This window comes from Mustela lutreola, chromosome 16, assembly GCF_030435805.1.
Source record: "Mustela lutreola isolate mMusLut2 chromosome 16, mMusLut2.pri, whole genome shotgun sequence".
Classification (NCBI taxonomy): domain Eukaryota; kingdom Metazoa; phylum Chordata; class Mammalia; order Carnivora; family Mustelidae; genus Mustela; species Mustela lutreola.
In genome coordinates this window covers 42,484,189-42,510,006 of record NC_081305.1, presented here as the reverse complement: position 1 = coordinate 42,510,006, position 25,818 = coordinate 42,484,189, and the positions used below count along the sequence as shown (strand labels likewise).

The 25,818-nt window shown below is 43.6% G+C and overlaps 1 protein-coding gene and 1 pseudogene across 1 annotated transcript; one reads left to right on the top strand and one right to left on the bottom strand.

The window, feature by feature from the left end:
- Positions 1–1,916: 1,916 nt before the first annotated feature.
- Positions 1,917–2,839, bottom strand: PMIS2 (PMIS2 transmembrane protein). Its single transcript, XM_059152919.1, has 2 exons — positions 2,513–2,839; positions 1,917–2,336 (listed from the first exon to the last, which is right to left on the bottom strand). The coding sequence occupies exons 1-2, from the start codon at positions 2,735–2,737 to the stop codon at positions 2,208–2,210; spliced, it is 354 nt and encodes a 117-aa protein (XP_059008902.1). The 5' UTR covers positions 2,738–2,839; the 3' UTR covers positions 1,917–2,207.
- A 4,501-nt stretch (positions 2,840–7,340) lies between these two features.
- LOC131818446 (large ribosomal subunit protein uL5-like) lies at positions 7,341–7,971 on the top strand (annotated as a pseudogene).
- Positions 7,972–25,818: the final 17,847 nt, after the last annotated feature.

Genomic DNA, 25,818 nt, shown 5'->3' with positions numbered 1-25,818 from the left:
ATATTAGTCAAGCCAGAGTATGTAATCAACATCATGGCCTAGTAAAGGAGCATACTTAGATAGGCATAATGAAATGGAGAGCCTACAAATTGAGTTAAAAATTGTGATGTTTAGTATTAGGGAGAGAGAATAGTGGGTAAGATTGTTAAATATGCATGTTTCATTATGGTAATTCAACTGATGATGTTTTAAGATACAAGACTATAAACATTGTTTGGTTTTATAATTACATGATGGTAAAAACTATGTAATGCCTGAGAGTGGAATACAGCTTTGGGCGAGTCAGAGAGCCAAAACAGAGAAGATTGACTGGCTTTCCAAGTTTCCTAGCACCATGTGACTTTTTTGGACCTGGCTGTTCATGCTGAAATGGGCCATTCTGACTCCACAGGGCTTTGTAGCTGAATGTGACAGGCCCAGTTTTCTGGGCTGATCTGAGGAGGGACAGGGATGACTGACCCTCAAGACCCACTAACACAGCAGACAACCCAGCATAATCCCCTCTCCAAGTACATTCATAACAATGAGCATTGTCCCATAAGCACATGTAATCTATGAAGATACCCAGGATCATGGAGGAGAGAGACACAGCATCATGTCAGTTAAGATTAAGGTTAACTCTGGACTAACACCTTTGTTGTTTCCTTCACTCATTATTTCCTCTAAACTGCCCAACAAGATGGGTCTGTTGGGCATGAATTTCAAGTAAAAACCCCAGATGTACAAGAAATGTAACTCCATTTTCCAGCATCTTCACTGGTTAGGGCAGATTGAATTATGGAATAAATAGACCAGACACATGTCACAATACATACTTTCTGCTCAACCATGGGAGGCAGTTTGGGAAAAAGAGTGACTGTTCCTAGAGTGGTTCAGAGACCAAGGCTGATGGGAGTTCTTCTTGTGACATGTGGCCTTCAAACCACCATGCGTGTCACTTGGCCAGTTGGCTAGGGGTGGAAGAGTGTGGGAGAGAGTTCCCATGGGGGTATTTAAAGACCAGAGTGGGTTGTGGCACACATCACTTCTGATTACATTCCACAGAGCCAAAGACCATCTCATGGCCACACAGGGGAACCTAGGACATGTGGCTGAGTAATGCTCCCAGGGAGAAGAGTTGAGCTTTGTTAGAGTTAGCAGTCTTTTCCACAGCTCCTCAACCTCCTTTTTATTGATAATCCCTGTTCTTCTTGGCTATAGAAACTTAATTCTGCTAAGTCTAGGGTTTCTGGGTCTGAATTTGGGTTTGTTCATGAAGTTAAGGTACCAGTAAGAACCCCTGGGTGTTTTTTGTCCATGATGTCAGTCCAGATTTCTGTTTTCCTTAATTCTGGATGGCTCCCGTGTTATCCCTGGCTCCTCTCAGATAGTCACTCCCACCCTGGCACTTGGCAATCCTGTAGACTCCACCTCCTTTTCACCAAGCTGGGATATGGGCTATCCTACTTGGCTGTCTAGGGCCATTTCTTCCTAGACCACACCATGCAGCATATTTTCTTTGTGATCTTGGAACCTCTGTAGGACTTATTTGTAAAGAAATAATACAAGTGGTATCTGGGATCTTTGACACCTCACCCCTTCCTTAGACACAGACCTTAGGGACCTCCTTAGGGATACACTTGCATCTAATCTCTCTTTCACTACTTCCCCTATTCCATGAATAGGGGACCATTTACTTTTGACTGGGAGAGAGGTGGTCTTCATCAGCTCTCCCACTAAATCTATTGTTTATTTCTTGAAGTATTTCCATTTCCCCCCAACAGTTTGACTTTGGGATTCCCAAAGCTGGAGGAGACTTCTGTTTTCCTAGAAAAAGCAGAGATAAACACAGAGCCCCAGCATAACACAAGCACTGACTCAGAAACACACACATGCACCCATATGAGAAGCTGAAACATCCCCTTCATTTTTATTGGTTTAAATAAATATTTTTCTGAAAGAGAAGCCCAGCATCAAAGAGTAAAGCACATCCAGAGCATGAAAGTGAGGATCCCCAAGGTGGATGAAGATGGCTCTGGAGGCCAAGATGATGAAGTAGTATGATGTCCCTAGGCTAGTGGGTTGCTCAGATGTTGAGTTCCTTGGCTGATAAGTTTCTTGGCTAGAAGATGTCTCAGCTGTTGATTTCTTGCATGGCGGCTGATTTGGCTGGTGTCTTGGTGGGTGGGTCTTATTTGGGGTGGACCTATGGACTACTGGCCTGACCTTCACATAAATAGGGCATAGATATAAATGATGCCTAAACCGATGAGTATGGCGAATACATCCAACCAACCAGTTCGGCCTGAGTTGATGTAAGCGTCTTCCCACTGGCTGTTCTTGTTGGCCTGCCAGGTCTGTAGGGATAGGAGCTTTAGATGTGGCTTCCTGAGTCCAGCCTTGTGACACCCTTGGGGAAGGGCTGGAGACCAATGGGCACTGAGGGGAAACCCCTACCCGGGTCCCAGGATGGAAGCAGGTGCAAGGGGCTTGCAAGAGGGCAGGATGGGCCATGGCACAGGTATTGTTTTACCTTGTAAGTGAAGAATACAGCTATTAATCCCAGGGGAGGGAAAAGAAGTACAGCCAGGATGGTCAAACATAGGTAATTCGGGGCATAAAATGCCATTTCTTCAGGAGTCTGTGGTTCCTTTGGCGGCTTCTCAGGGGTCTCCGTAGCCGGTTGGGCCCCTGCAGCTGGTGGGGCCCCTGCAGCTGGTGGGGCCCCTGCATCGGCTGGGGCTTGTTTTGGGGGCATGATCTTTCCACCCAGACAAAGACAGATCCCGAGTGTCTTGAAAACAGAGAGCCAAACCCACTCTACCTCCCCTCGTTCTAACCCAAGACTCCAGCATCCCAAGACTCCAGTGGTTAAAAGGCCACTTCTTCACAATGGAGAAACCAGCACCTCAAGTTCTGATTGGCTGTCTGCATAACGGGGCGTGGTCTCACTATTCTCTCGTTCTCCAGGACTTGCTTAGAGCTGGTTCTATCCTCTATCAGGACATTGACTCCACCCGCCCTGATAGGGATTGGTTGGGAGCCATCGTAAGAACTGATCCTGGCTCCTCCTTGCTGGGGAACCCTATCTGTGGGCCTCACAGGAGGGCAGTACCCCAGTTGCCTCTCATAGAATGGGGGAGAGAGGAAGTAGACAAGGCCCGTAAGAAAACTAGGAGATTTCACAATCAGAAGGGGAGGAAAAGGAATAGTGTCAATAATAGATTACAAAATATTGAATTAGAAAAGAATTCTTTAGTTCATACTGACTGAAAGAGAAAGGAGGTGAAAAAGAACTTTTTTTTTTTTTTTTAAGTAGAATGCCATCTAGTAAGTGTGGATGGAATGATGGAAATGGGAATTCAACATGGTGGTAGGCAGAATTCTAAGATGGCCCCAAGAGTCCTGCTCCCTGGTGTACACACACGTGTTCCCTGTTATTCATTCAAGTACTAATCTATGTGCTGCTGTGGAGGGGTTTGGTTCTTGGAGTTAAGTTCCCATCAGTTAACTTTAAGACAGTGAAAATATCCTCCATGGGACAACCATAATCCAGTGAGTTCTTCAGTGGGACTGGGTCTTATGGGCAAAAATGACTCAAGGCCTGTGATGGAGTGCAGTCAAGGGAGATTCTCCATTCCTAGCTTGAAGATGGAGGAGGCCACATGGCAAGGAATGCAGGCAGCCCCTAGCTGAAGTGGCTCCCAACTGATACCCAGCAAGGAAACAGGACCTATTTTATATCTGTAAGAGCAAGGATCTGAATTCTGTCATAACCATATTTGTTTGGAAGAGGATCCTAGCTCCTGAGACTGGCCAACACCTACCTGGATTTTAGCCTTGTGAGATTCTGAATGTTGTAGAGAACACAGACATTCTGACTTAGAGAACTGTGAGTTAATAAATAAATTTGAGGGCATTTGTTATCCATCATTAGAAAACTAACAGCTGGGGGTGCCTGGGTGGCTCAGTGGGTTAAAGCCTCTGCTTTCAGCTCAGGTCATGATCCCAGGGTCCTGGGATTAAGCCCCACATCAGACTCTCTGCTTAGCAGGGAGCCTGCTTCCCTCCCTCTCTGCCTGCTTTTCTGCCCACTTGTGATCTCTGTCAAATGGATAAATAAATCTTAAAAAAAAAAAAAAGAAAAAGAAAACTGGCAGCCATTTCAAACACCTTAGTCATTACTGATTCAGGGAAGAACTATCAATGGATGCTAATGCCACTGGGTTTTAGCTGATATTTCCCTTCGCTGGCTGTTTCAAGGGAGTGGAGGGTGTGAGAAGCCAATCTGTAGAGACTTGTAAGTGGGTAGGAGATGACACAGTGAAGTCCACAAATACAGATTCCAGGGTGATTTGTCAAAGACACAACCATATTGAAGCCCAGGCGTGGACTTAGAAGCACGAAGAACAGCCCAAGGGACACACACTCCAGGGGCCAGGGAAGTCTTCAGGGAATGTCTTCATGTGCAGAGTCTTTCAACCTATGCCTGCCACAGAAGAATAGGCCTTGGGTGTGGAATATTGTCTGACCAAGAGCTAAAAAGCCCACACAGCCTGCAGGGTTCCTCACCTCATGTGGGAATATCTCTCCCTATTTCAGGCTCATCGTGTATTCCTTTGTTCTGCTTAAGTGCCTGTGTCCTCAGGCCTGACCCCAGCTTTTAGTATTTCAGACTCCATGAAGGAGGGATCAGGGTTCTTCTGCTGTGGCCCAAGAGGATTTCATAAAGGCCAATTGCACGTGCTGCCCAGACACCCACTGTTGGAGCTGGTCCTGTGCTGTCTCTTCTTCACGTGAGCAGAAGTGTCTCCTCCAGTGCTGGACTTTATTGTGTCTTCCTTGGAAACTCTGAGACCAAGATTCAGTGGGCAGAAGTGTTTGGACTTGTATTTCTGACATTGTGATGATCTTTGCTACCCTCCACGTATTTTGAGCCCTCTCCTTTTATTGGTAACTAGTGCATGGTGATCTGCTTGACAGAATAAGTAATTAGCTCAGAGCATTTTAAAAGGGGCAAGCTGGATATTCCAAGGCAAAAAATAAGAGGTGAGGGGAGACAGAACTCAAAGTTGGGTGGGATGAAGAATGCAGATTGGTTTCTGGCAGGTCCCAAGGATGGTGGGAACATTGGATTGGGGATGAGGTGTTCTTGACTAGTGAATCTTTTGTCTGAGGTGGCTTTGATATGGTAACTTGATATGGTATTTCTGAGCTCAGGAATCCCTCATGAGCTGAATCTCTTGACTACTGTGATCTTTAGCTGGTGTGTCCCTTGGCTGGAAGGTTAGCTAATAAGATACTGAAAATAGAAGGTGTATTTGTGTGCACGTAATAGCAGGTAAACTCGGGAAAAGCATTTGACCTGAATATGTCCTTGCTGTGAAACAGTTTGCTTCCCAGTTGGCTTTCTTGATCTATTAGGGGATAATGGTGGAAAGAATGAGTGGCTTTGTAGAATGAATTGAGAGTACTATTCAGGATCTCCATCAAATTAAGAACTAGGACATCTTCCACTTCTAGTGCTCATTTCTGGGCAGAAATAGATACAAGAGTGGGGATGGGTTGTATATTCTGGAGGTTAGATCTTGAGCAGTGATGACAGTGCCCAGGCTTCAGAGTGTAGACAGCAGCTGGGATTAACCTGGGAAAGTTATGACGACTAAAGACAGTGGACAGATTTGATGAATATTACCTCTTTACTGTGTATCTATTGTTTCTTGTTCTTTTTCTATTTCATTCTTTTACTTTTTTGGGGGTAGGAAAAGAATAAATGAAACAACTGGGATGGGGAGGGAGACAAACCATAAGAGATGCTTAATTTCACAAAACAAACTAAGGGTTGCCAGAGGGAGGGGGGTAGGGAGAGGGTGGTTGGGTTATGGACATTGGGGAGGGTATGTGCTATGGTGAGTGCTGGGAAGTGTGTAAACCTGGCAATTCACAGACATGTACTCCTGGGGCTAATAATACATTATATGTTAATAAAAAAAAAAAAAGAATTCAGTCAAGCCAACAGACACCATAGGTATTTGCAAAAGAGGGGATTTGAAACAGAGGTTGGCCACACAGGGATTAGAATCCTGTAAGAGCAAAAGAAAAAGACTAAGGTAACTCCATTCCTCCTACTCCTAGAGCTGGGAGGACAAAACGAAGAGGTGGTGTTACAGGACTTAGAGAAGGGGGAGCTGGGTGGCTGATGCCCAGATCTCTGAAGATAAGGTACGTCCCAGTCAGTAGGTATTAAGGCGACGAGCAGGTGATTCCCTGCAGTTCCTCCGACCTCCAGTGTGTGGCACTGATGGCAGGCAAGGGAGCCTGGAAGCGGGATGCCACCAAGTGCTGATGACGACCCTGAAACATCAGTTCTCAAACTCTTTGGTTTCAAGACCTCTTTCACTCTTAAGTTTTTTGAGGACCCTCCAAAAGCTTTCCCTTATGTGAGTTGTATCTACTGGAATTTTCTATTTCGGGGTTAAAGCTGGAAAAATTAACTGTTTATTAATTTTAAAATAACAGTAAAAAATCTTTGCATGCTAATACAAGTAACAGTGTTGTCATGAAAATAACTCTATGTTCCAAAACATTTGAGAGCAGAGTGGCATTGTTTTACATTTCTGCAAATTTCTTTAATGTCTCGCGGAATTGAAGATAACTGGATTCTCACACCTGCTTCTGCATTCAGTCTGTTGCTGTGTATCACACAACATGTAGCTCTTGCAAAACTATACGCATGAGAAAATGAGAGTGAAAAAACCAAATTAACATCTGTGTAAGGAAAATCCCAGTATTTCTTTCTGTTTGCCTCCTTTACTACTCATACAGAATACTCCACTTCTGACGCTTATGTTCACCAAATGTGTAGGGATCTTTCTGACAGCAAGCAGTTCGGCGGTGCTAGCTGGATGTCCTGTGATTTAATTTGGACACTGTCTACCTGGACATAGTATCAGATCTCACAGGTTAAAGGCTCAGTCCCTGAAGACTGCTGCTCTTTGCACACCAATTGCAAGTAGTAGTAGTTTTGCCCAAAACTTCTGCCTGACTTGGCACACAAATTAGAGGTTCTTATGATTTCTTCCCCCTTAGGACCTCTGCACATAAAACTATATAACATCAGTGAAAAATATTAGAGAAGACCCAAATATAAGGAAGGATTAGACCATGTTCATGGATTAGAAACTGTACAATAAAGATATCAACTCTCCCAACTGATGTATATAACCTTTTTTTTTTTGGTGGACATTGTTATACTAATTCTAAAATATATATGGAAATCCAGAGTCCTAAGAAGAGGCAAGGCAATCTTTTTTTTTTTTTTTTAAGATTTTATTTATTGCCCGACCCATAAGGCCCTGGGCCGGAAGCTTCACTTTCTCTTCCTGTTCTCCACCATGGCGCAGGATCAAGGTGAAAAGGAGAACCCCATGCGGGAACTTCGCATCCGCAAGCTCTGCCTCAACATCTGCGTGGGGGAGAGTGGAGACAGACTGACCCGGGCAGCCAAGGTGTTGGAGCAGCTCCAGGCCAGACCCCCGTGTTCTCCAAAGCTAGATACACGGTTAGATCCTTTGGTATCAGGAGAAATGAAAAGATTGCTGTCCACTGCACAGTCCGTGGGGCCAAGGCAGAAGAAATCCTGGAGAAAGGTCTAAAGGTTCGAGAGTATGAGTTAAGAAAAAATAACTTCTCTGATACTGGAAACTTTGGCTTTGGGATCCAGGAGCACATCGATCTGGGTATCAAGTATGACCCAAGCATTGGGATCTACGGCCTGGACTTCTATGTGGTGCTGGGTAGGCCAGGTTTCAGCATTGCAGACAAGAAGCGCAGGACAGGCTGCATTGGGGCCAAACACAGAATCAGCAAAGAGGAGGCCATGCGCTGGTTCCAGCAGAAGTATGATGGGATCATCCTTCCTTCCTGGCAAATAAATTCCCGTTTCTATCCAAAAGGCCAATAAAAACTTTTCAGTGAAATGTAAAAAAAAAAAAAAAAAAAAAAAAGATTTTATTTATTTATTTGACAGACAGAGATCCCAGGTAGGCAGAGAGGCAGGCAGAGAGAGAGAGAGAGAGAGAGAGAGAGAGAGAGAGAAGCAGGCTCCCTGCTGAGCAGAGAGCCCGATGTGGGGCTGGATCCCAGGACCCTGGGATCACTACCTGAGCTGAAGGCAGAGGCCTTAAACCACTGAGCCACACAGGCGCCCCAAATAAATAAAATCTTTTAAAAAATAAATAAAATGTAGGCTTTATTATTATTCAGGCATGGCAAGGCCAACAGATCAGGAGATGACTGCCATCGAAAAGATAGATCCTTACTCATAGTTCCTAAGAGGAAGGGGCACGCCACGCTGTGCAGAGCAACAGAAGTGCCAAGGTTAGCCAGGACACAGAGGAGGTGAGGGGCTGACCTGAGCAAAATGCCTTTCTAGTGGTTTTGGCAGGAAAGGCATGCCAAAGCAGGGCAAGCAGGCTAAAGACTGACTTGTCTGAATAATACCAGTGGGCTCTGGATGTGGAGGCTGTCTCTAGTCGTCTGGATGTACCCCCCTCCTCCCTCGTCTGTCAGCAGGGCTAGTGAAGAGCTGAGCCTTCACAGGGTGCAATTTCCAGTTAGAAGGTAAATAAGTTCTGGGGATATAATGTACAACATAGTGATTATATGTTATATTTATATTATGTTACATTATCTATCATATACTTGAAAGTTGCTGAAAGAGTGGATCTTAAATGTTCTCACCAAAAACAACATAGTAATTATATGACATGATGATGTCAGCCTTTGGCTAGGGTAATCATCTCAAGGTCCTGGGATCAAGCCCTGAACTGGGCTCCCTGCTCAGCGGGGTGTTATGCTTAAATACCTGACTTTAACACCGAGGTTATTAAAAACAAGTGAGAAACTCTTACCGACCAGAGGAGGCCTAGGAGACATGACAGTTAAGTATAAAGTAAGGTATGATAACAGAGCAAATATGTACAAGATGTACAAAGCAGTATCTCCCCAAAACGTGATTCTGCTAAGTTTGAATCTTGCCCGGCTCATACTCTTAATTTAATATGCAAAAATCCTGCTTCAGGTGCGCCTGGGTGGCTCAGTGTAAAAACACATATGGATACTCAGTGACTTTCAAGATTAAAAGAAATCAAGGCACTGCACAAAAATTAAATTCGTTAAAAGATAGGAGATCAGATGACAAAATACATTATGCTGAAATCAGGAACATTTTGGTGCAAATAGATTACTAGTATTTATGCTATCTATCTGTACAGGAAAATCTATTGAACAGGTAGAAAAGTGAGTAAAGTTCCATACTTTGTAAAAGATGTCTGTATATAAAGCTCTACACTTAACAGAAGGTCGAATCCTTTGCTTACAATAAATGAAAGTTACTTTGAAAATATGTTAGATGAACAGCAAGAGATATGAACAGATGTGCCAAATTTGAATATAAACAAAAAAAGCAATGTAAAAAAATTTAAAATGTATTAATCACTAGAGATTATCATAGTGCTCATCACTTTTATAATGTAATTAATCGGGGCACCTGGGTGGCTCAGTGGGTTAAAGCCTCTGCCTTCAGCTCAGGTCATGAACCCAGGGTCCTGGGATCGAGCCCGCATCGGGCTCTCTGCTCAGCAGAGAGCCTGCTTCCCCCCTCTCTCTCTGCCTGCCTCTCTGCCTACTTGTGATCTCTGTCAAATAAAAAAAAACTATAATGTAATTAATCAATACAAATTAAGTAGATTATAGACATCCTAGCTTCACATTGAAATGGAGATATGAAAAATTAAATTGTCTTAATTTTTCTTTAAAAATTTTTTATTAGAGAGGGAGAGGGTGTGCATGAGCAGGAGGAGGGGCAGAGGGACAAGCAGACTCCCCTCTGGGGGCAAGCCCAATCCAGGGCTTGGTCCTAGGACCCTGGGATCATGACCTGAGTGGAAGGCAGATGCTGAACCTACTGTGTCTTAAGATTTAAAATTTTTACCCACAGAAAAATTAATCTTCTGGTAAGTTGGATCTTAAATATTCTGGTGCTTCAAGTAGTGTGACATTTAATCTGAAATAGTTGTAAGCAGTATGGTTATATTTTTTATTTTTTTTAAAGATTTTATTTATTTATTTGTCAGAGAGAGAGGGAGAGAGAGCAAGCACAGGTGGACAGAATGGCAGGCAGAGGCAGAGGGAGAAGCAGGCTCCCCGCTGAGCAAGGAGCCCGATGTGGGACTCAATCCCAGGACGCTGGGATCATGACCCGAGCTGAAGGTAGCTGCTTAACCAACTGAGCCACCCAGGCATCCCAGCAATATGGTATATAAATAACTTGTCTTATCAGTGTCAGGTTTGGATCTTCTAAACCCCATGCACAAATTTTGCTTAGTACAATCTTATCCAAATTCGAAAGTGAACTTGAGAGGTTTTTTTTTTTTTTTAACAATACACTGATGTCTTATAAAAGTAGTTTCAGGGGATGCCTGGGTGGCTCAGTCTGTTATGAGTCTGCCTTTGGCTCAGGTCATGATCTTGGGGTCCTGGGATCGAGCACCGCGTTGGGCTTCCTGCTCAGTGAGAAGCCTGCTTCTCCTTCTGCTGCACCCCCTGCTTGTGCTCTCTCACCTGCTCTGTCTCTCAAATAAATAAGCAAAATCTTTAAAAAAAAAAAAGATGTTTTAGTAAGCTGAAGTCATTTTAAAATTATTTATTTATTCAAAGGAAATTGTCAATATGGCAATTCTCTCAGTTAAAAACAAGATAAAGATATTTTGAAAATATTATTGATGAGTTTGCTTTCATTAAAGCTAGGAAAGTAAGATTGTAACAAATTAGTTATAAGAGTATAAGTAAAATATGTAAACTTAAAAATAACTGTTTTTTTAAAAAGATCTTATTTATTTATTTGACAGCAGAGATTACAAGTAGGCAGAGAGGCAGACAGAGAGCGAGGAAGGGAAGCAGGTTCCCTGCTGAGCAGAGAGCTCGATGTGAGGCTCGATCCCAAGACCCTGGGATCATGACTTGAGCCGAAGGCAGAGGCTTTAACCCACTGAGCCACCCAGGCGCCCCAACTGTATGTTTTAATATAACTGCTTTTCTTTAAATATATTTTTAGCTACTTTCATTTTCTGAAAAAAACTAACTGGTTAAAAACATGTACATAATAGGGTGCATATTTTTCCTTTTGCACCTGGCTCCAATGGCAAGGCAAGACACTATTTCAGGGGGCTTTGGTTTGGGGTAAAGTGAGTCAGAGAAGAGAGGGTAGAGCTGAGGTTTGTGAGGTCTGCAGAGGACTGGTGATACAGATTTGTATAGGGTAGAGGAAGAAGTGTGTCCTGGTGACTCTTTTTTTTAAATTTAAATTTTAATTTTAATTTTTAAGATTTTATTTATATATTTGACAGAGAGAGATCACAAGTAGGCAGAGAGGCAGGCAGAGAGAGAGAGAGAGGAGGAAGCAGGCTCCCTGCTGAGCAGAGAGCCCGATGCAGGACTCGATCCCAGGATCCTGAGATCATGACCCGAGCCGAAGGCAGCGGCTTAACCCACTGAGCCACCCAGGCGCCCCTGTCCTGGTGACTCTTAAGACCCCAGGATAAGAGTTGAGAGGACTTTGCTTTTCCTGGATCTACACCAAAGTCGGTTGAGCAGGGCAGGAAAGGGACCCAGGTTAGCTGGAAATTGGACAGACCATAGCCAGTCATGCCTTATCTCAGAGAATGCTCTTGTGAAGGTTGGAAGTGAGGGCACCTTCCTGGCACCTGCTCTGCTCACCCCTTGATGCAGCTTCTGCTTTGTGAGGGTTTGAGGCTCCTGGCAAATGAGGAACCTACTGCCTCCCACTTTTCATTCTGTTCAAGGCAGCCAGAGCTTCTTCACAATCTAAATCATATCTCATCTCTCCCAGATTTACAGCCTCTAGGACGTTCCTGTGGCTCTTAGGATCAAATTCAAACCCCCAATCAGATGTCCAAACCCTGCCTAGTCTACTTTCTACTCTCCCTCACATCCTCCCCTCACGATTCCCCCCACTCCAACCACAGGCTTTTTTTTTTCCTGCTTCTGGAACCCACAAAACTCCCTCCCACCTCAGGACCTTTGCACCTGCTGCCCTCCTGCCAGAAACTCTCATTTCCCCAGATCTGCTCTTGGCTAGCTCATCCTGCCCATCTGAGTTCAAATGGTCCCTCCCTCTCTGTCAGGCCTCCCTCCTTCCTTCTATTACCATCATAGCCATTGGTCTATTCTGAAGTTCTCTGAGTTATCAGGCTGTTTATCTTCCATCTCCCCCATGAATTGTTAACCCCAGAAGAACCATGGCCTTTCCTTGTTTGCTTTGGTCACCACTCTTCGCTGGTGACTGAGCTCGGGACCTGACACACAGTAGGCTCCTAATTAAAATATGTTTAATGAATAAATAAATTAATTAATAAATCCTGTCCTCTGTATGCATGGAACCAATCAGAAGTTCAATCACGAATATACCTGGTGGTGAGGGAGACCCACATATTTTACACGTTGAACCAATCAGGAGTTCAGGCTGGAGGATAAATGCAAATAACTAAAGCCCCACCCAATTCTTTCAGCGGAAGAGGTTTTCCTAGGTGTCAGCCTCACTTTCAAGGGAAAGAAGCAGAGGTCCGAACTGAACACTTTGGACTCCACCCTTTCTATTTTAACAGCCAATTGCATCGAGGAAATAAGGGCAAAGGAAGTGAGCATAGAGACCACGCCCCATGACGTCACTCCCCAACGTGGCAACTTCCAGGCCTGAGGGACTGGAGGCTCGGCCCTAGTTCCTTAGTGAGGTTAAGAGGAGCGTTATTGGAAAAGAGGGGAAGTTGAAGACCAGGGTAGGACCGTGTGTGGACAGAGAGGGGGTGAGGAAGAAAGAGAGCTAGTTAGAGGATAAAGAAAGGAGACTGGTAGGGGACCAGGGTCAAATTAAGGAAGGACAGAGAAGGGGTGATTGGGGGAATGGGAGAGGGTCATAGGAGGACTGGGAGAGCTTATAGGGGACACATTGCAGGGTAAATGGGGGAGCTTTTGTAGAGGGATAAAGAGTGTGTATGGGGTGTTACCAGGAGACAGTGTCATCCTAATGGCAAAAGGCAAAGTCATAAGGAGACATGAAAAAATTATAGGAAGATTTAAATGAGAACAGAGAACATTCACTGGGACAGAAACAGTGTTATGGAGGATAGGGAGAGAGCCTTTGTCAGGGAGAGTTGATGGGGACAGGAAGGATAAATCAAGAAGGGAGGGAAATCAGGAAACTCTAGATAGAGGACAGTAAGGAAACATACTGGGGCAGTGGGGTGGTGTAGGGGCCAGGCTGCCCCTCCTTTCAGGGCTCCTCTGACCTGCAGAGTTGGTTCAGCCTGGTCTCCATTCACTGGTGTCTCTGCTGTCCATTCTTCTTGCCATTGTGCTGAGACCCTTTCCCTGGCCATGGTCATCCTCAGTCTGCTGCCCTTTAGGTCCTGTAGGTCATGCCCCAGAACCCTGGTGGTGATTTGTCCCTGGATCCCTGAACTTGGTACCCTTGGTACACCAAAACTGACCATAGATGCATGGGTTTATTTCAATCTCAGTTCTCCTGCAGTGATCAATATGTCTACCCTTAGGCAGGTGCAGTACTCTTTGGAATTACTGTAGCTGTAATCAAAGCTTTGAAAGCAGGAAATGGGAATCCTCCAACTTTCTTTTTCAAGAGTGTTTTTGTTATTTGTGGTCCCCTGCATTTCTGTATGATTTTTAGATTTAGTTTGTCCATTTCTGCGAAGAAGGCAGTTGAGGGGCCCCTGAGTGGCTCAGTGGGTTAAGTGCATTCGGCTCAGGTCATGATCCTGGGGTCCTGGGACAGAGTCCCACATCCAGCTCTCTGCTCAGTGGGGAACCTCTTTCTCCCTCTGTCCCTCTCCCCTGCTCATGCTCTTTCTCAATAAATAAAATCTTTTAAAAAGTTAAAAAAAAAAGGAAGTTGAAATTTTGGTAGAGATTGCACTGAACCTGTAGAATAATTGGGAGAGTATTAGCATCTGAAAAATACTAAGCCTTGGAATCAATGAACGCAAGAGATCTGAGTTATTTTAGGCCTTCTTCAGTTTCTTTAAGAGATGTTTTATAGTTTTTAGGGTGCAAGTCTTGTACCTCCTTTGATTAAATTTATTTCTAAGTATTCTTTTTGATGGTTTTGTAAATGGGATGGTTTTCTTAATCTCATTTTCAGATTGTTCATTGCTAGTGTACTAAAATATAATTGATGTTTACATGTTGATCTTAGTTATTGTGCAACTTCGCTGAAATAATTTAATAACTATTACAGGTGTGTGTGTGTGTGTGTGTGTGTGTGTGTGTGTGTGTATTCTTCAGAACTTTTCTAAGCATAGGATCATGTCATCTGTGAAAAGAAATTGTTAAAGATTCCTCCTTTCCAATTTGGGTGATTTTTAAATTTCTTTTCCTTGCCAAATTGCCCCAGCTAGAACTATTCAGTGTTGAATAGTAGTGGTAGGAGCAGATGTCCTTGTCTTGTTCCTGATCTTAGTGGGAAGGGCATCAAGTCTTTTATCATTAAATATGATCTTAACTGTGGGATTTCCCTAGATGCCCTTTGTCAGGCTGAGCTAGTTTCCCTCTATTTCTAACATTCTGATTTTTTTTTTTAAAGATTTATTTATTTATTTATTTATTTGACAGAGAGAGAGAGATCACAAGTAAGCAGAGAGGCAGGCAGAGAGAGGAGGAAGCAGGCTCCCTGCCGAGCAGAGAGCCCGATGTGGGACTTGATCCCAGGACCCTGAGATCATGACCTGAGCCGAAGGCAGTGGCTTAACCCACTGAGCCACCCAGGCGCCCTGATTTTTTTTTTTTTTTAATCATGAAGGGATATTCAATTTTGTCAAGCACTTTTTCTTTCCCAGTTGAGATAATCCTGTTTTTTCCCCTTCTTTCTATTAATGTGGTGTATTACCTGGTTGAGTTTTCTATGTTAAACCACCTTGCATTCCTGGGCTGAATCCCACTTGCTCATGGGGTATAATCCTTTTGCCATGCTGCTGGATTTGGTTGGCTAGTATTTTGCTGAGGATCTTTGCCTTTGTATTCATAAGGGATATTGGTCTGTTCTTCTTTTCTCCTGATATCTTTGTATGGGTTTTGTTGTTTGTTTGTTTAAGATTTTATGTATTTATTTGACAGTGATCACAAATAGGCAGAGAGGCAGGCAGAGAGAGAGGGGGAAGCTGAGCAGAGGGAAGCTGTGGGGCTCGATTCCAGGACCCTGAGACCATGACCTTGAGCGGAAGGCAGAGGCTTAACCCACTGAGCCATCAGGTGCCCCACTTTGTATGGCTTGCTATCAGGATACCATTGATCCCATGGAATAAGTTAGGAAGTATTCTGTCCTCTTCTCTTTTTTGCAAGAGTTTGAAAAGGATTCATTTTCATTCTTTACACATTTGATAGAATTCACCAGTGAAGTTTTCTGGGTCTGGGATTTTCTCTGGTGGAAGTTTTTGTTGTTGTCCTTTGGTTTGGCTTGGTTTTAAACTGATTTACTCTCTACTTGTTATTGGTTAACTCAGAATGTCTGTTTTCTTTATGAGTCAGCTTTGGTAGTTTATGGCTTTCCAGGAATTTATGCATTTCATTTAGGTTATCTAATTTGTTGGTATATAATTGTTCATAGTGTTTTCTTATAATTCTTTTTATTTCTTTAAGGTTGGTGGTGATGTCTTCACTTTTGAAAGTATTTCTGATTTTAGTAATTTGGGTCTTCTCTTTTTCTTGGCCAGTCTAGCTTAAAGTTTGCCAATTTTGTTGTTCTTTTCAAAGAACTACTTCAGTTTCATTGATTTTCTCTGTTTATTCTCGGTTTCATTTATTGCCTCTGCAATTTTTAGTATTTCTTTCCCTCTGCTTGCTTCTGGTTGAGTTTTTTCTTGTTTTTATAGTTCCTTAAGATGGAAGGTTAGGTTGTTGATTTGAAATATTTCTTCATTTTTTAAAAAAAGATTTTATTTGTTTATTTGACAGAGAGAGAGCACAGGTAAGCAAAGAGGCAGTCAGAGAGAGAGGGAAGCAGGCTCCCTTCTGAGCAGAGAGCCCAACTCGGGGCTCGATGCAGGGCTCGATCCCAGGACCCTGAGATCATGACCTGAGCTGAAGGCAGAGGCTTAACCCACTGAGCCACCCAGGCACCCTGAGGGGTGTATGTGTGTGTGTGTGTATATACACACATATATACATAATTAATATAAGTATTACTATTATTATTATTTGAAGTATTATTTCACATAGCCCAATCCTAATTGTTGGGCTGTCTGGTTTCCTTCACTTCTGTTTTTGCCTCATATATTGTGGAATTCTGTGTTAGATGAATATATGTTTATGACTGGTATATCTTTGATGGATTGTCTCTTTTATCATTACATAATGTCCTTTTTTTTTTTTTTAAGATTTTATTTGTCAGAGAGAGAGAGAGAGAGAGAGAGAAAGAGCTCACAAGCAGGCAGCAATGGAGAGAGAAGCAGGCTCCCTGCTGAGCAAGGAGCCTGATGCAGGACTTGATCCCAGGACTCTGGCATCATGACCCGAGCCGAAGGCAGCAGCTTAACCAACTGAGCCACCCAGGCATCCCTATAATGTACTTTTTTATCTCATAATAATTTTTGTTTTAGGGTCTATTTTTCTTTTTTCTTTTTTTTTCTCCAAGATTTTATTTACTTATTTGACAGAGAGAGAGATCACAAGTAGGCAGAGAGAGAGAGGGAGAAGCAGGCTCCCCACCGAGCAGAGAGTCTGATGTGGGGCTTGATCCCAGGACCCTGGGATCATGACCTGAGCCAAAGGCAGAGGCTTAGCCCACTGAGCCACCCAGGTACCCCGGGGGTCTATTTTTTTGATATTAGGGTAGTGACTTCAGCTCTCTTTTGCTTACTATTTGTATGGAACATATTTTCCCATCCTTTCACTTTCAACCTATTTATGTCTTTGGCTCTGAAGTGTAGACAGTATATATTTGGAGCATTTTTTTGGGAGTATGTTTTTAAAAAGATTTTATTTATTTAATTTATTTATAGAGCGCAAGTGGGAGAGGGGCAGAGGGTGAGAGAATCTCAAGCAGACTCCCCACCCCCACTCTTTCTCCCCCACCACCTATAAAAAAAAAAAAAAACTTAATAAATTAGGAAAGTTTTTTGGCTATTATTTCTTCAAATGTTCTTCATGCACTTTTCTTTTTTTCCATTTTATAAAATTTTTATTAACATATAATGTATTATTAGCCCCAGGGGTACAGGTCTGTGAATCACCAGGTTTACACACTTCCCAGCACTCACCGTAGCACATACCCTCCCCAATGTCCGTATCACTCACTTTTCTTTCTCTCCTCTCCCTCTGATACTCCTGTTATGCATGTATTGATGCATTTGATGGGGTCCCACAGGTGTCTTAGGTGATTTCATTTTTCTTCATAATTTTCTCTTTCTGTTTTTCAGCCAGGTAATCTCAAGTGATCTATTTCAAGTTCACGGATCATTTCTTCTGTTTGCTCAATTCTGCGTTTGCATCTTTCTACTGAATTTTTCATTTCAGATAATGTCTTTTTTAACTCCCAAAATTCTATTTGGTTCCTTTTTATGATTTCTCTGTATCAATTTTATGTATTTCACATTCTTATGGTTTCCTATCGTTCTTTGAGTCTATTTTAAATAGTTGATTTAAAAATCTCTAGCTGATAAATCTAATGTCTGAATCTCCTCAGGGATGTGTCTATTAATTTTTTTCAAGAGAGTGAGAGCATGTGTGGATGCTTGCACAATGTGGGGAAGAGGGCAGAGGGAGAGAGAATCTTAAGCAGACTCTGCGCCCAGTGGACAAACATGTAGACTGGTATATTCCCAGAAATATGTGGGAGCTTTTCTACCCCCTTGTTTCCCAAGCATCTCATTCCCCAGCTTTTCCTCTAAAGCTCTTTGGTTTGTCTGTGGTTTGCCCCAACTGTTTTCCCTCTAGCCTAGTTGTCCAACTTGCCTTGGATACCTCCCCCACCTCTAGCAGCTGCCTCATCCCTAAGATTGTTCTCAGTTAGAGGAAATAAAGGCAAGTCTTTTGAGCTGGTCTTTAAGGGGGCCACCAGACAGGTCAGAGCAACAACCATGATTCTTTGAGAATGAATTTTATATCTAGTACCTAGATATAAAATTTTATATCTTAGTACCTAGGATAGGTACTAAGAACTTGTACTGGGAATGAGGGCTGTTGTCTTCAAGGCTACAAGTGATGTGGGGAATGGGAGATGGTTCCAGAATAAGGTAAAACACCACAACGCTCCCTTACTGACACTGGGGGTTTCATTTTCACCTAATTAAGCATTTGCCTGCTTGCTATAAACCCTTGATTCTGATAAAGTTGATTTTGACAGTTTTTGTTGGTTTATTCACTGCTTTCATGGGGGGGATGGGATTTTGAAATTCCTTACTCATGGACATCACTCTTAGTATATAACCTTTTGAAAGTGGCTTCTCTCCCTCAGCCTAATGCCTCTGAGATGTATCCAAGTTGTTGAGTATATCACCAGTCTGTTCCATGTAATTTCTGAGTAATATTCCAATGTATCAGTCTGTACAATTTATTTATCCACCCCCTCATTGAGGTACCTTTGAATTGTTTCCACTTTTGGAGATTGCAAATAGGGTATTTGTAAATATTCTCATAAAACTTTATGTGAACATGTTTTCATTTATCTAGGGTAAATACCCAGCAGTGGGGTTGCTGGGTCATAGGATAAATGTGTGTTTAACTTTATAAGAAGCTTCCAATCTGTTTTTGCAGAACACTATACCATTGTTCACTCCTGCAAGCAGTGAATGAGGGTTCCAGGTCTCCACGTCTTCACAAGCACTTGATATTGTTACCCTTTTTGACTTGAACTATTCTTTTTTTTTTTTTTTAAGATTTTATTTATTTATCAGAGAAGGGGGGGGGGAGAGCGAGCACAGGCAGACAGAATGGCAGGCAGAGGGAAAAGCAGGCTCCCCGTCGAGCAAGGAGCCCGATGTGGGACTCGATCCCAGGATGCTGGGACCATGACCTGAGCTGAGGGCAGCTGCTTAACCAACTGAGCCACCCAGACGTCCCGACTTGAACTATTCTAATCAAAGTTTTAATATTCATTTTCCTAATACCTAATGATTTTGAAAAATTTTCCTGTGCATATTTGATGTTCTTATAGTCTCTTTAGTGAAGGATCTGTTCAAATCTTTTCTCCCATTTTTAAATTGTGTTGTTGGTTTCCATCTTGTAATTCTTTTTTTTTTTTTTTTTTTTTAAGATTTTAAAGGCAGCAGCTTAACCACCTGAGCCACCCAGGCATCCCAAGAACTGACTCCAATTCTGAAGGAAGTTCTACTCTGGTTAAAATGCTGTCAGTCAGCATCACATGCTGCAGAGAAATCATCCATGAAGTACAGCACACTTCAGTTTGTCTTACTTTCAGAGATTGCCAGTTATGTCAACCTTCAGCAGCCACCACCCTGGTTAGTCAGCAGCCATGGACATGGAGACAAGATTCTCCACCAGCAAAAGAGTTATGACTTACTGAAAGCTCAAATGATGGTAGCATCTTTTAGCAATAAAGTATTTTTAAAATTTAAGCAATAAAGTATCTTAAAGTTAAGGTGTGTGCCTCATTTTTTTCAGATATCGTGCTGTTGCACACTAAATAGGCGACAGTATAGCGTGATCATAACTTTCATATGCTCTCGGAAACCAAACAATTCATTTGACTTGCTTTATTGTGATACTGACTTTATTGTAGTGGCCTGGAACCCAACCTGCAGTATCTCCGAGGGTTATGACTGTAATTTATAAGAATGTCTCTTAGTTTGTGAATAGGAATATTTCTAAGTCTCCTTTTTGTTTACTTCTGATTTTTTTTGTTTTTGTTTTTGTTTCAGGAACTCCACATTTTGAAATTTCTATTTGCAGCCAGGTTCTTGATGAATTTGTAAATATTTCTTTATTTATCTCTATATCAAAAAAATATTCTTTGATATAACTAAAGAAGGTGCGGTAATTAGGGCACAGCTTTCTAAATAACTCTATAATTATACTTACTAGTTAAATTCTTCAAATCCTGTATGTATTTTTGCATTCTTTTTCTACTTCATTTTCAAATTTTCTAAGAGGCGTATTTAGATCTCACACTAAGGTTGTGGTTTTAGATATTTCTCCTTGTATTTCTAGTGGGCTTATACAAATTTCATTTTCACGATGTAGCTGATATGTAGCTCACTACATAAGTATTTGTGACAGTTATCTTGTCTTTCATGCATAGCACACATGCCCTCTTCCTTCTCATTTTAGTTATTCCTTGGAGCCCTTGGTTCTCCCTTAAATTGTTTCGTTTATCTATTTGGGTGTTTTCCCTCTTTCTATCTCATTGGCTGTGGATTCCAGGAGAGCTGTGATCTTGTTGACTGTAGTCACCACCTGGTCCTCCAAGCCCCGCGTGGGCCATGCATACAGTAGGCTCCTTGTGGGACTACCAGTAAATTTGCCCATCGCACTTAGATCCAGTCTAGAAGTGGGACCCACACACTATATGTTGAACCAGTCAGGAGTTCAGACTGGGGTCAACAACAAAAAAGGTTTAACCCAGTCCCCCTGTTCACTGAATTGATTAAGAAGGTGAGAAGAAAAGGCAGTGGCTACATAACCCCCCCTTACACACACTGAGCCAATCAGAAGCTGGGTCTGAGCGCTTGAGACACATCTAACCTGAGCCCCTCATCTTAATGAGTGGTGGCCAGTAGAGAAGCCCACGCCCCATGACAGAAATCACCTGGACATTCTCGGGAACTGAGAAGCCCAGGGAAATCCTAGGGCCGTTATCTAGTTTTGAGATGGGATAATCAGAAAAGAGTGGTGAGTTTAAGTGTATGTGCATGGAGTGGGGTGGGGAGAGTTTAGAAGACGAAAGTGAACCAGTTGGAGGAAGACATGGAGGGTGTAATGAGGGTACAGAGAGGAATTATGAGAGGGTAGAGGAGGGTTGAATTTTTCATAGGCCAGTAAAGCTATTATACAGGAACACGGAGGTGTAGTGGGTTCTGGCTTGGGGCAGTGTCTGTTTTCAGTGTCTTTCTAGGCAGAGGGGATGGTTTAGCTGATCTTCATTTCTTGGAAATGTAGATGTTCCCTGTCTGGGACCCATTTCCCGTCTGCAGATTCTGCCCACCCAGCATCTCCTCCTCAGACCAAGGTCCATAGCTATGACTGAGCCCAGGAACCTGGAGTTCAAGGTCACACCAATACAACCAGACGTGCTGATATCCTTGAGTCCCCCCGAAAAGGTTATTTATTTCTCTCCATCCTTTCCTTCTTCTTCTTCATTCTGCTGGCAATCCCGGCCCTCCTCTTCTCCCTCAAGGTGGGTACTGTTTGGCTACCACCAATTCCCGTTGTTCCCAAATGTGCCTCCTCCCTCCCTCCCCACTCCTTTCTCTTCCTCCCTAGGGACCTCTTCGTGTTCCTCCTGGAGAATTTACTCCCTCCTTCACCATCTAGCTGCCCTTGTTCCTCCCCAGGGTCCCCCTCACTGCTCCTCTTCCTTTTCCCGCTGGGGGACTGAGCCCTGCCCTTACCTCCCTCACACCCCCATTCCTGGTCTTGAACTCCCCACCTTCCCCTGGGATGTCCTTGCTTTATCTCCCTCTTCCCTTGGAAACACTCCCACCAGCTTGCCTTCATCCCCACAGACCAGGCAAGCCCACTTTCATGGGAATCAGAGGAAAGCACAGATCAGTTCCAGACTGGCCATGGGCTTCAGCATCTCAAGCATCCTAGTGCGCTAGGATCATTTGCTCCATTATAGTTGGAGTCCTGAAACGTAAAGTATGAGATCGTATTGAAAGCTCACCTCCCTCAAAGAGTCATAAACTGCACTTTCTGGAGCCTTTGAATTTGGACATTAATAACCTGCCTCTACTGGAGGAAGTCTCCTCTCCATTAGCATTTGTTAAGAGCAGTAAAGTTTATGAGGTGGCTTCTGCTTTCTGTTCAACGCACATGTGTTCGAATGCTTTTGTGCGTCCACAGTTGCTGAGTACCACAGGGCATATCCATATATTCAGTGAACATTTATAGAGCAACTGCTGTCGGGTGTGACCTTAGTGGTTCGGTGCTGATGGATAAATGAGATATTTGCGCCTATAAAACTTATGGTATATTAAGAGGACACAGGAAAAAAGGTCAAATGTAAAGCAACAAGGTAGTTGTAGGTCAGTGATGTCTAACAGAACTTTCAGCACCGGGAGAAATGTTCTTTCAGCCATTCTATCCGATGCGGATAGGGGAAGTGTGGTGAAAGGTGGTGGATCTTCCATACCCTCTCTGAGCATGTGACGTTTCCCGAATCTCTCTGTATTCACCAACCCAGAAGCTCTCTGACCTTGGCCTTTTGGGGTTTTATGGAGGCTTTATGACACAGCTGTGATTTGACATTGCCTTTTGGTGATTGGTTCAACTTCCAGCCTCTCCCCTCCCTGGAGGTTGAGGGGAGGTACTGAAGGTCCAACTCTAATCACAGAATTGCTTCCCCTGCAACCAACCCCCACCCTTAGGCCACCTAAGAGCTTGCCAAAAGTCACCTTATGAACATAGCAAAAGGCACCTTGATTGCTTTTATCATAGGAAACTCCTTGGGTTTTAGGAGCTCAGAGCCAGGAATGGGTGGAAGACCCAAGATTTTTCTTGTCTTTTCTTTTTAAAAAGATTTTATTTATTTGACCGAGAAAGACACAGTGAAAGGGGGAACACAAGGATGGGGAGTGGGAGAGGGAGAAGCAGGCTTCCCGTTGAGCAGGGAGCCCCGACCAGGACCCCAGGATCTTGACCTGAGTCAAAGGCAGATGCTTAACAACTGAGTCACCCAGGTGTCCCAAGATTTTTCTTATTGTAAATCACAATATAATATCACAGTCTCCTACCATAATAGCTAGGAGGGAAAAGGAGAAACAAAAAATTCTTATCTTTTAAAGACAGCAAACAGCTGGGGATGCATATAAGTCTAAAGGAACTGCATTCCAGAACTTAGGAACCCTTCTTGCTTAAGTGGTGTGAAAATTAATAAAAGGAGACTTCATTTTATTTTATTTAAAGATTTTATTTATTTATTTGACAGACAGAGATCACAAGTAGGCAGAGAGGCAGGCAGAGAGGAGGAAGCAGGCTCCCCGCTGAGGGGAGAGCCCGATGGATGGGGGGAGGGGGGCTCGATCCCAGGACTCTGAGATCATGACTTGAGCTGAAGGCAGGGGCTTTAACCCACTGAGCCACCCAGGCACTCAGGCGCCCCAGGAGACTTTATTTTAAATGGAGTTGGGGCGCCTGGGTGGCTCAGTGGGTGAAGCATCTGCCTTTGGCTCATCATAATCCCAGGGTCCCCGGATTCAGTCAGGCTCCTTGCTCAGGGGGAACTGCTTCTCCCTCTGCCTGCCTCTTCCCATGCTTGTGTGCTCTCTCTCTCGCTGACAAATAAATAAACAAATAAATAAAATCTTTAAAAAAGAAAGAGAGAGAAGGAAGGGAGGGAAGGAAAGGAAGGATAGAAAGGAAGGGAGAAAGAAAGGGAGGAAGGGAAGGAGAAAGGAAGGAAGGAAACCAAGGGCCTTTAGCCTAGGAACTTGACCTGGGTGGAAGCCACTGGTTCAGCCCGTTCATTTTGTTCTCTTTTTGTGATTGGCTGACAGAGACCAGGGGTCCTGCTTAGTTCCACCATCTTGATTAGGTTGGCTTCCCTGCCCAACCCCATCCCTTCTTTTAACCAACTGGCTGACAGCAGATAGAGACCTTCTTACTTTCTTGATTGGGTTGGTCCAATCTTGATTCTGCCTTTGTAATTGGCTGGAAGTTGGAATAAACTTTGTCTGAAGAAGTACCATTACCCCTCAACCCCCTCACCTATGAATTTTGGCTCCTAGATTAGATGACCAACCTTGTTAAGCTTAAAAATAAAATATTATTTTACCAAAGCCAATGGGTTATTCAGGAATAACAGAGAATTATGATTTGGGGAAAAAATAGGAAAATCTGGCAATCAAAGGAAAGGACCTTATTTTATAGAGAGGGAGGAAGCTGGGAGGGGTTGTGTGTTTTGTTTCGTTTTGTTTTGGGAGAGAAACTGGGCACCTGTGGTGGGGGGAGGGGCAGAATGAGAACGAGAGAGAAAATATTTTTTTTAAAAGATTTTATTTATTTATTTGACAGAGATCACAAGTAGGCAGAGAGGCAAGCAGAGAGAGAGAGAGAGAGAGAGAGAGGAGGAAGCAGCCACCTAAGTACCCCAAGAGAGAAAATCTTAAGCAGGCTCCTCGCCCAAGCCAGAGCCCAAAGCTGCGCTTGATCTCACAATCTTGAGATGAACACCTGAGCAGAAACCAAGAGTCCCATGCTTCAGAGCGCCACCCAAGTGGTTCAACCCCTGGAGGGGTTGTTTTGAACCAGAGTCCACTGGAAAAAAGGCATGAGTCCAGGGTGCTGTTGGTTTCTCATTGACTGAGTTGCAGGGGAGGGGGGGGTGATTTCTAGTAGGAGATGCAACCTACATTCTTTCCCCCTTGACCCCTGTAGTTGATGATTCTTTCCTATTAAGAAGAAGTCTTTCCTTGGGGTCTGAACTTGACAGGACTTCCTGTAATTAACCTGGAGCTGTACAGCAGGAGAGCTCCCCCTTCTGGCCTACCATGTTATGTTATGTTATGTTATGTTATGTTGTGTTGTGTTGTGTTATGTTATGTTATGTTATGTTGTGTTGTGTTGTGTTGTGTTATGTTATGTTGTTATGTTATGTTATGTTATGTTATGTTATGTTGTGTTATGTTATGTTATGGAGAATAAGAGAGGGGGAGAACATGAGAAGGGGGAGGGTCAGAGGGAGAAGCAGACTCCCAGCTGATCCTGGGACTCCAGGATCATGATCTGAGCTGAAGGTAGTTGCTCAACCAACTGAGCTACCCAGGCGCCCAGGCCTACTATTTTAAATGAAGTTTCCCTTGATTACCTTTCATACCCTCATACTTGGTTTTTGAGCCCTGTTCTGAGCTTTTGCATACGTCTTCATCCAAGGATACCTTTTCTTTTCTTTTTTTTTTAAAAGATTTTGTTTATTTATTTATTTGACAGACAGAGATCACAAGTAGGCAGAGAGGCAGGCAGAGAGAGAGGAGGAAGCAGGCTCCCTGCCGAGCAGAGAGCCTGATGCGGGGCTCGATCCCAGGACTCTGGGATCATGACCTGAGCCGAAGGCAGAGGCTTTAACCCACTGAGCCACCCAGGCACCCCTCAAGGATACCTTTTCTAACTCCATTTTTCTCAAGCTTCCCTGACAGAGGTGGGGAGTGGGGGAGATGGCCTGCCCTAGGCATAAAATGAGGCCCTGGAGGCCTCAGGGTTTGTATCTAAGTGAGTTTTGCCTTCAACTCGCCCATGTGTGCCCTCATTCAGCAGAAAGTGAACCAGCTGCTGTGTGCTAGGCTCTGTGCTGGGCACGGGGGTCACTCAGGAATGCTGAACCCAACCACAGCTGAACCCATCCTCCTTCTTGAGGCTCCCTTTTCCTTTGCCTCCTGACCCCCCTACCACCCACCCCTTCCTGGTTCTTCCTCTACCTTTCATATTGTGCTTTTTATCTCTTTAATAAACACTGGCTCCCCTCCTAGCTCTTCTCCTCACCCTTGCCAGAGGCTGTCCCACCTCCCCTACCTCAGTCTACCCTTTCCACACTAACAAGGCCCTCATCACAGTTATGAATTCCATCTTCTTCCAGAA